Source organism: Pteropus alecto, unplaced genomic scaffold (genome assembly GCF_000325575.1).
Source record: "Pteropus alecto unplaced genomic scaffold, ASM32557v1 scaffold339, whole genome shotgun sequence".
In the NCBI taxonomy this organism is placed as follows: Eukaryota; Metazoa; Chordata; class Mammalia; order Chiroptera; family Pteropodidae; genus Pteropus; species Pteropus alecto.
In genome coordinates, this window is record NW_006442509.1 from 693,221 (window position 1) to 703,400 (window position 10,180).

The following is a 10,180-nucleotide window of genomic DNA, read 5'->3' on the forward strand; positions in this document are numbered from 1 at the left end:
GATCTGCTACTGTGGGTCCCTCAGAAACGCCTCCTGAGAGGTGCAGGTGCGGGGCCTCCCAGCAGAGGGCGGCAGAGCTGCGTCCCCTGCTGGCCGAGCCCAGATGGGAGAGGTGGGTCCTAGTCCGGACAGGAAGGCCGCTCTCCCCGCTCTTCAGGGGTCAGGGGTTTTCCGTAAAGCCCACTCGAGGACTCATCCCGTCTGTCCTCCAGCCCTGAGTCGGTCACGGGGCAGACTCCTCTGCACCACGTCCCTCTCTCGCCTCCACCCTGCCCCCAGCCGTGAGAGGGGGCCCGAGGAAGGGGGGGGGTAGGCCTCAGGATGCACCACCTGGTGATGCCTGCAGCCGCGTTGGGTCCCCTGAGGACAGTGGGGGTGGGGTGGCGTTCCCGATGTGGGAGCTGTGTGCTGTCCGTGGTGGAGGCGGTCGCAGGCTGCTGGCCGAGAGCTCCTGGCATGTTCCCTGGGCGTCCGCCGTGGGGAGTAGGTCCTGGGCGGGAGTGCCTCCGCCAGGCCCTGGGAGGGGCGCCCACGGCCTCCAGGGCCATCCGGGCCACGGGGCCTGAAGTCCTGCGTGCTCGGCCGAGTGCAGGACAGGAGGTGTGGGCCTCCACTCTGGGTGTCTGGCAGCTGGGGTGCTGCTGAGCCCCCATGCTGTGGCTCTGGCCCTGCCGTGACATGGGGGACCCACAGGTGGGCTGTTTTCACCTGGTCTTTGTGGAGCCGGGTCTCTTTAACGCACAGGCAGGGAAGGGCAAGGTCAAGGAGGCAGCCTGGGAGGACCCTGCTGGTCGTTTGAGAGGGAAGGGCTGGGGCAAGGTGTGTGGCTCGGGGCGTGGGGCTGGGTTGTGGGTCCCGGCCCTGCCTTGGCGGGGGAGTGGCCTGTGTCCCACTCTGCCTGCTCTGGGAGGTCAACGTGGGCGCACCTTGTGCTGTGCGTGAATTCCGTCCTCATTTCAGGACAGGATAAGCCGTAGCCGCTCCGTTCCAGCATGTCTTTCCTGGCTCTGGACAGTGGTATGTGGAGGGCCTGGCCCGCGGCCTATGGGCATGTGTGGGGACACGCGTGCATACACTGCTGGGAGAGAGGCCGCGTGGCTGACCTGGCGTGCTCAGGAGCCGGTGCTCACAGTGCCCCGGAGTCGTCCACAGGTGCCTTGATCCTGTCCCTTCTGTGGTAGCCGGGGAGCTGACAGGAGTCGTCCCCCACCGTGCGGGGTTGGGGCCCCAGGCCCCGGACCGCCTGCTGAGGGCGGGGAGCATGGAAGCCCGGCCCTGCGCCCCCATCAGGCCCCGCCCTCCCTTCCCGCTGTGGGAGCCGCTCCGCCCCCGCTCCACCCCCTCATTGGTTGCTGGGGCTGGTGGGGCCGCCCTGCTTCGGGGTGCAGCTCTGGAGAGCGCCCTGGGGCGCAGAACAGAAACCGCAGCCGCCCCCAGCGCCGAGGGCAGACCGTGGTGGTCTGTCGGTGGCCACGGGCCCTTAGGTTCGGACCGCATCCTCGGGCCGTGCCCAGCGCGTTGGAGTGTGTCTCCCAGCGTGTCGTGGAGAGGCCTTCGTCGACAGAGGGCAGCTTGGGCACCCGAGCCTGGTGGCGTGCTCTGGAGGCCACGGTGACGTGGGCTGCGGGCCCTGTGATCCCACCAGGTGTCCTCCGGCACGCCGTCTGATTAGGGCAGTTTGTCCCCGCTGTGTTTGTATCTTGGGGTTTGTAAACGGCCACCCAGTGACAAAGGTACCATGTGAAGAGTGAAGAAAACTTGGGAAACAGAACGGCGGGGCGCAGTGCCTGGAGCCACGCCCCTCCCAGGTGACCGTCTGTTTCCGGGAGCCGTGCCAGGCGGCAGTGCCGGCCTCCTGTGTTCTAGCCGCTTCTCCGGCTGCCTGGGGCTGGGCCGTCCCCTTCCCCTGGGGTGTCCCTGTGCAGCTCGCCCGCCGTCGGCTCTGAGGGCATGCTGCACCCCCTGAGCTGATCCCCAGCACTGCGTCCTCGTGAGTACGGCGGGAGCATGCCCTTCTCGTGGGCGTTGGCAGAAGAGGGTCCCACGTGGCCCATTTACAGGGAGGCGAGGCTCAGGCCCGGCGGGTGGCGGGGAGCACAGTGCTCTGTCATTCGAGAGATTGGGTGGGTTGGTCAGCTCGATGGTCAGCTCAGCCGTGACACTGCAGACTAGGGGCTCAAGCCACAGACATTGTCCCCCCAGTTCTGGAGGCTGGTGTCAAGGTCACGGTGTGGCCAGGTTGTTCCTCCCGAGGCCTCTCTCCTTGGGCTGCAGATGCCGTCTTCACCCTCCGTCCCCACGTGGTCGTCCCTCTGTGTTCGTGTCCTGATCTCTCACAAGGACACTGGTTGGATTCATCGGATTAGGGCCACCCTAACACCCTCGTTTCAACTTAATTACCTCATGAGAGACCCCCACCTCTATGCTTGCCACATTGTGAGGTGCTGGGATTAGGGCTTCAGCACCCGAATTTGGGGCGCAGAGGTCAGCTGGGCACAGTGGAGGTGTGCAGACAGGCTGTGGGGTGAGGACAGGCTCACGAGGGAGGGGAGGCCACAGACCTGGGCCGGGTGGACTCACCGTGGCCAGCCAGTGCTGGGGGCGTGGGATGGGAGCTGATGGCGAGCAGGGCGGGCACCAAGAGGGTGGGCGGGGTGGCCTGTGTTTCAGGGACGGAGGTGTCTTGGAATGCGTTGTACCCCACGTCCTGGTGGGGGCAGGCGCGGTGGAAACGAGCGGGTGTTCTCGGTACCCCGGCAGAGGCAGTGCTGCGGCGCGGGGCTGCCCTGGCTGACCCCGGACTCGCTGGCCCCGTGGCCGCAGGTGCGCCCGCACAGAGGAGTTCAGCGTGGAGCCCGTGAGCCTCGGCTCCAGCGTGCCCGCGCCCGGGCCCGCGAGCTTCCCCGCCAGCCCTGGCTCCTCTCGTGTCCTCTTTGTGAGCGGTGCGGCCCTCGGCCCCGGTTATGCAGCCGCCTCCTGCTGGTCACCCCGGGACCGGCCTGGGCAGCTGTGGGAAGTGCCAGGCTGTGGCCTCGGGGCTGCCACAGGAGCCCGCGGCTCCATCTTCACCTGGGGGCCGAGGGGCCGGGCCGGGCCTCGCACCGAGGTGCAGCATGAAGGTGGCCGTGGGTGGGGGCTCCAGGCTTTTGCTCCACTCGCCCGCGGGGCCCGTCGTGTGCTCTGTCCTCCACTCACCTGCGGGGCCTGTCGTGTGCTCTGTCCTCAGGTGCGCAGGCGAAGGCTGTTTTGCCCAAGAAGGAGAAGCTGAAGCTGCGCCGTGAGAGGTGGCTGCACAGTGAGTTCACCCCGCGTCCCCCGGGCGGCGGCTTCCCGGCCTCTGTCCATCTTGCTGCGCCGCGGCGAGGGCCGGGGGGCCACGCTCGCGCTGCCTGACCCCTACGATTAATGTTCTGCTCTCTGTCCCTTTTCGGCTATTTCTTAAGGGAATGATTAATACCTTGGTTTTGCCTTCTTCAGGTCTGTTTGAGTTGCTTATTTAGCTCTTTTATTTTTATGTTTTGTTGAGGAGTGAAGGGCTATAAATCACCCTCTGAGTGTTGCTTTAGTTACCATCTCCCAAGTTGATTTTACTTAAGTTTTTATCGTGAAAAATTTCATACAGAAAAGTAGGAGGGAACACCCTTTCACCTATTACCCGGATTTGACAGTGGACACTTTCCGTCACCCATCTGTATACCTGTCCCTTCCTGTCGGCCCGCCCACCCCACCCCCGTTTTATCGACGCATTCCACAGGAAGCTGCAGATGTCAATACACCTCCTCCCTACACCTTCTCCCAAATGGTTCTGCCGGAGTGTCTTTTTTGTTTTTATTTCGAAGTAAACTTTACATACAATGAAATGCAGGTCTTGAGTGTGCCATGCAGCGATTTATGACAAGTGCACACACCCGTGCAACCAAAGTCCCTTTCACCATGCAGCTCACCATCCCAGGCACTCCCGCGAGCGCCCAGAGGAGGCGCTGTCGGGTCGGTCCGGGTCCCAGAGTAGGCTCGCTCCTGCACGGCAGGTGCCAGTCACGGAGGGCGTGCGCTTTCTGGGTTCCTCGAACTCCCCCGTGCTCCTGTGGCCCCGCGCTTCTGTGGCTGAGAAGCGTTTCTTTATATGGACATGGAGCTTGGTGCCCAGTTCCCCGCTGACGGACACCTGGTCTTTTTTCTCTTTCGGCCGCTATGACTAAGGCCGCGCCGAGCGTTCCTTACCAGTCTTTTTGTGGACATGTGTTTTCATTTCTCTTGGGCAAATACTTGGGAATGGAATGCGGGGTCATAGGGTGGTTGTATGTTTAGTTTTACAAGCGGCTACCAGACGTTTCTCTACAGTGATGTGTTTCCACTCCCACCGACGCCGGCGGGGGCTCGCAGCCGCACGGCAAAAAAAACGGCGTGCGGTGGTGGCTGTCCGTCAAGCGCCAGGCGGTGGCTCGTGGAATGCTGCTCACTGCCACGAGCCGGCGTCACGAGCTCGTGGCCCAGTTGTGTGCCCCGCACCTGAGCGCATCCCGCGGCCGTGCCTCTGGTGCCGAGCTCTGAGTTCTCGTGCCCTGCACGACAGTCCTTGTCAGCGAGTGTTTTACAGGTGCTTTTCTCCCAGACAGTGACTGGCCTGGTCGTTTTCTTATTCATTTATTTTTTTGACGAATAGAAGTTAAATTTTGAGGAGTCTAATTTATCTTTTTTTCTCTTACCTGGTCAGTGTATATGTGTGTGTCTTGTTTGAGAAAGCTTTGCCTCATCTCAGGTTACAAAGATGCCGTCTGTTCTTCTACAGCTCTAGTTCTGGCTTTTATGTTTGAATCTCTGCTCCATCTCGAGTGACTCTGGTGTGAGGCGCTGGTCGAGGTTCTTCTTATTTACTCGCTAAGGATATTCAGTTGTCCCAGCACTGTTTATCGTGACGACTTTGTTTCCTCGTTCGATTGCTGTGGTGTCTGTGCGACAGGTCAGATGGCTGCCGCTGCTGTCGCACCTCAGCAAGTGCCAGGCAGCCGGACAGCTGCAGTGCCCGGTGGGCCTGGGACGCGGGGCCGGGGTCCTCTCTGTGCTTCGTCCCTGGACCGCGCGGGCAGTGCGGGCCCCTGGCGTGTCCACGTAAACTGTCCTGTCGGCCGGTCCGCTCTGCCCTCGTGCCCACCGGCGCCGGGAGTCTGGCTGGCCGAGGATCAGGGTGCTTTAGGTCCGTAGGTCAGTTTTGGAGAATTGCCACTTTAGGAGCATCGACTCTTCGCGTCCGTGGGCGTGGTACACGTGTCCTCTAGTTTCTGTCATCGGTGTCTCGTGTGGCTTTTTTTTTTTATTTAAATAAGCCTAACTGTTTTATAGTTTTTGAAGCTGTTGTAAATGGAATTCTCAAGAGCTGCACATTTCAGTTTCCTGCTAGTACATAAAAGTGTTTTTGTTCGGATGTTAACCTTGTGTTCGGTGGCCTTGCCGAGATGGCGCGTTAGTCCCGTAGTCACTCTGTAGCTTCCTTAGTGTCCTCTGCATAAATACTCACGCCCCTTGAAACAGACCGTTTTCTGCCTCCCTTCCAAACTCAGGTTCGCGCAGCCTTTGGTGTGGTGTCGACAGAGGGCGTGAGGACCGTTCCGGCCTGGGGCCAGGAGTCGGGCCAGGCTAGTGTCCTAAGAGCTGCCTCGTGCAGGAGGCGGAGCCCAGGCCTCAGTGCTGCATGAAGCGGGTCGGGCTCATGCGTGCTGTTCTAGCCGTTTATGAGGAGCTCCCCTTCGCCGGTCAGCACACAAGGGCTGGGTGGTAGGGAGCGGACGACAGGGGTGCTTCTTACTGCCCGCCTTCTGATTTCAGTGATGGGACCTGGGTGGGCTTTAAGGGAGCTGGTGCCAGCCTTCTTGGCTCTGGATAGCAAGGCTGGTTTCAGCCCGCAAACATCTCTGAGGCCTAATTTGCATGTGAAATGCTTTCCTAATGCAGACTCCAGCGAGTTTTAAGCTAAACGCTTGGGGTGAAGAAGCCTCAGTCCATATGGGCCTTCCTGAGCCCCGGCCAGGCCCCAACAGTCAGGGCTTCAGAACTTGCTGCTCGAGGCCCCGAAGTTGGCAGAAGGGACTTTTTGCTTGTCCCCTTTGCTCACTAGTGGGCTGGCTGTGAAAACCTGCTCCTCTTGGGACGGATGTCAGCGTGTGGGTCAGTCCAGCCCCGGCTCCCGTCCAGGCCACAGGGTTTCCTAGAGAGAAGTTAGCGAAGGGGCTGTGCACGGGTCAGGCACGGAGGCGCAGAGGCCTGCAGAGAGGTGGCATGGGGCTCAGTGCGCCTCCCTGGAAGAGGGCCTGGGCCTTAGGACACGTCCAGGAGTGAGGGGAGCAGTGCGTGCCCTAGCCCCCCGCCCACCCCCCACTGTCTCAGCGGGCACAGGGCGGGGGGAGATGGGGGGCAGCAGTGGAGGCCGCTGAGAAGGCACCGAGGAAGCCCTGAGCTGAGCCCACTGGCACGGGACGGACACCCCTGAGATTCACTCCCTCACGCTGGCACTGCACCCCAGGCCGAGGTGGAGGGCATCCGTGTCTGAGGACAGTAATGTTTGAGCTGAGACTAAACAAGCCGCAGAGCTGTTTAGGTGACACATTCACTGTCAAATGCGCATGTGGCTTTCCTCTCAGGAGGTGGCAGGGGTGGCGAGGGAGGCTGAGCTGAGGGCTTCGTGGTGCGTGGTGCGGGGAGCCTGCCACTCCGTGCGTGGGGTGTGGGGGCTGTGCCCGTGCCCCTGCCTCCTGCTCCTGTGTACATGCGGCTCCTGCCCGGGGCCCAAGTCCCCGCCCGGCCACCCCCACTTTCTCCGCCTTCATTGTCTGTATCGGGAGTGGGTAGCAAGCTCGCCCTATTCTGGGCACGTCTCCTGGCGACTGTGGCAGCCGCTGCCATTGACCTCCAGCAGACGTCCCCACGTGAACCGTCCTTGTGTGTCTGGACGCTCCCTAGTTGGACACCGCACGTCACTTTAAAATGCTCGGCTCTGATTCACCCAGCGTTGGCGTGTCCCTGCTCTCCCCCGCCCCGGCCAACCCAGCCACCTGGCCCCCCAGGGTGCTCGAGCTCACTGGGCAAGGCGCCTGGCGTAGTGAGGTGCTGAGTAAACTGGTCACCCTCGTCCTGACAGGATGGAAGGTCTCATGTCGTCACCCTGAAACCCAGTCACCCTGGGCTCTGAGAGGTGGCATGGGGCTCAGTGCACAAGGCCCCGGGAGGGAGGGCGGCCTGTGCCCTGGTCTCAGCTCTGTGGTGCAGGTGAAACTCACTGCACTGGGCCCTCTGGGACACTCCTAGCTGGGGACCGCGCTCGGGACCAAGTGCTCAGTCAGGATGGGCCTTTCCGAGCTTGCTCCGGGCTGACCAACTGGGAGCTGGAGAGAAGCTGGCTCTGCCAGCAGTGATCAGTGGGCTGGCCCGAGTCTGTCCCCGTGCGTGGGCTTCCCATCCAGCTGCCCGGTTCCTCCCAGCCGGCCCTGTGGATGCTGTGCCCATCATCGCCTCCTGCGCCCGCCCTGCGGGGCTGACAGGTGGCCGTAAAGTCAGCACACTGCATGAGGGAGTGGCCCCTGTGGGTCCCGTGTGGGCCACTGGCTGCTCTTCTCCGGGGGCATCTTCCGAGCCCTGGCCATTTGTCAGGAAGGTGGCTTTTCGTTCCCTTGTAGATGTGATTCAGAGCCCGCACCGTTATTTATAGCGCAGCAAACGGGTCGTGCCGTGTTTGAGGGTGCGATGGGCGTCTCAGGCTCGGGTCTCAGCCCACACCCGTCACTGCCCTTGTCTGGAGCGGTTTTTAGTAGCGGAGCCTTTTTATATGTAAAGGACACAAGACACCTGCTGGCAGAGCGAGGGAGCAAGGCGGCTGCACGGGGGGACGCTTCTGATGGCCTTTGAACCAGTGGCCTGGCCGCCTGTTGCCCTGGGTGTGTGTGGGGGGAGGGGGCTTTGTCCAAGATGTGCACGCAAACCAGCGAGCCACGCTGGGAGCCACGTGTCCAAGTACGTATATTAGCAGTTTTGAAACAAATGTATTTTTAAATGGAAATTAAAGAGTAGGGCTGTGCCCCGTCCAGGCTCTGCCGAACCCCTTCTGCAGGGCACTGGCCACAGCCTCACCCTCGGACCGTCCAGGCCCTGCCACCTGTCCCCTGTCCCGGCCCCTTCCCAGTGGCCGAGTGGAGGGAGGCCTTCTCCAAGACCCATCCCCCGGCACCCGTCCTGACCCCTCAGAGCAGTTCAGTGTCAGGGATCCGGCTCCCTGTCCCCTCCCAGGCTGTCCCCTCCTCCCATGGGGACTCTCCGTGTGCATCCCCAGGAGGCGCCTGGGAGGTGGAGGAGAATGATGTGCCCACCGCCCGTGTGTGCCTGGCCCCCCACGTGCCCGAGTCCTCAGTGCCTGCAGCGCCGGCCCTGCCGTCTGCCCTGTCATCAGAGCGGAGTGATGAGGGCAGAAAATAGCGCAGAGGACCGCCCCCCCCCCCCGTTTCCACGGTGGCTTGGAGGTGCCAGCAGGACAGACCTGAGGGCCCTCGGCCTTTGCCTCCCCCTAACCCCCCGTCCCCCTTCCTCAGAAATCGAAGCCATAAAACTGGCCGAGCAGAAGCGCCAGGCGGAGCGGAAGCGGCGGGCCACCGTGGTGGTCGGGGACCTCCAGCCCCTGCGGGATGCGCTCCCCGAGCTGCTGCAGCTGGAGGCCAGCTCCCGGCGGCCGCACGCCAGAAGGTGAGTGTCCCCTGCGACACCAGGACGGGGCCGGCTCCCTGTGCTGCAGCCACGGCCCTGGTCAGGGCAGAGGAGGGTGACGGGGCCGGGGCCAACGGGCACTGCGGCTGGTCCTGACACAAAGCCCTGGCTCCCGCGGCCCGAGCCACCAGGAGAGCAGGCGGCGACCCTCGAGGCGACGAGGACCGGGCCTCCCCGGTGAGGGCCCAGCCGGCACGGACTGCTGCACCGCAGCCTCCGGCCTTCCCCCAGGAGGGCACTGCCGCTCACGGCTCCTTCTGGCGCCACCCCTGGGCTCCATCCCCTCCCGTCCTGCAGCCTCTCCCGGGAGCCCGTGTCCTTCCAGGGCTCACTCTGCCCTGCGTGACGTGGCTGCTGCAGGACGCCCGGACCTGGCCTCGGGAGGGCCTCAGGGAGGCCGGTCGGCAGAGTCGGGCCTCTGCTGTCCCCGTGCCCGCCTTCGCCGTGTGCTGGCTCGTCTCTGATCTGCCTTTTAAAATGACCCTCCCGCTGCTGCTCCCTCTGAGAAGAAAGGGTCCCCCACCCCCACTCGCACAGTGAGCGTGGTGGGGACGTGCAGGGCCACCCAGGCCGGCTCCCAGGGCGGAAGTACCCAGGACATTCGGGCCAGATGAGGGGGCCACCGGAGCTGAGCCTGAGGTGTGGGTTCCGTCCTGGCTTTTGACGAAGAGAGGCGGGCCAGGCGGCCTTCCCTGCTTCTGGCTTCTTGTCTGAGAGTTTGCCGGCCCCGAGGGGAGCTGGCCGCTGGGCCCCGGCCATTCCGGCCACCCCTTGCTGCTGAGCTTGGGGCTGGCCTGGGGTCTCTGGTGCGGGATGGCTCCCAGCCGGCCCTTCAGCCACGGAGGCCCCCTTGGCTGGGGGTCACTGTCCCCACTCAGGTGCGTCTTGGTGCTGGGGAGCTGTTTGTTTGAGTAAATGTTCCTTTAGAACAGTTTTAGTTTTACAGGAAAATGGCAGAGATAGTGCCGTGGGTCCCCGTGTTTCCCTATCAAAAATAGTTATGTTACTGGCGTGTGTGTTTGTTACAGTTTAGGATCCAGCACGACACGTAACGATCGGTGTAAAATGATAACGCCCAACGCCCAAAGTTTGCTCAGCTCACCGCAGATTTGACTTAAGCTTTATCTGTCCAGGATCCCATCCAGGAAACCACACAGCATCGCTCGTCACTCCCCTGGGGTCTCCTCTGGGCCGTGACAGTTTCTCAGACTTTTCTCGCTGACGGTCTTGAGGAGGGCTGCTCAGGCGTTTTGTAGGAAGCCCCTCAGCTGGGATTAGCTCGGAGACCTCTCCTGACTGGACAGTGGACAGGGAAGGGGCTGTCGGGGGAGACCACAGAGGGCCAGCGCCCTGCTCGTCACACCCTGTGCAGGCCCCTGCGGTTGACGTGACCCGTCACCGTTGGCGCTGACCGCGGCCCCTGACGGAAGCGTGT

The 10,180-nt window shown here is 62.8% G+C and overlaps 1 protein-coding gene across 1 annotated transcript in view; it reads left to right on the forward strand.

Moving 5' to 3' along the window:
- Positions 1-10,180, forward strand: part of FAM207A (family with sequence similarity 207 member A) — a 21,495-nt gene that overhangs the window by 6,778 nt on the left and 4,537 nt on the right. Inside the window, exons 3-4 of the mRNA XM_006922559.3 lie at positions 3,227-3,295; positions 8,574-8,724. Coding sequence (XP_006922621.1) covers positions 3,227-3,295; positions 8,574-8,724 — 220 coding nt within the window. The remainder of the gene's footprint in view (positions 1-3,226; positions 3,296-8,573; positions 8,725-10,180) is intronic.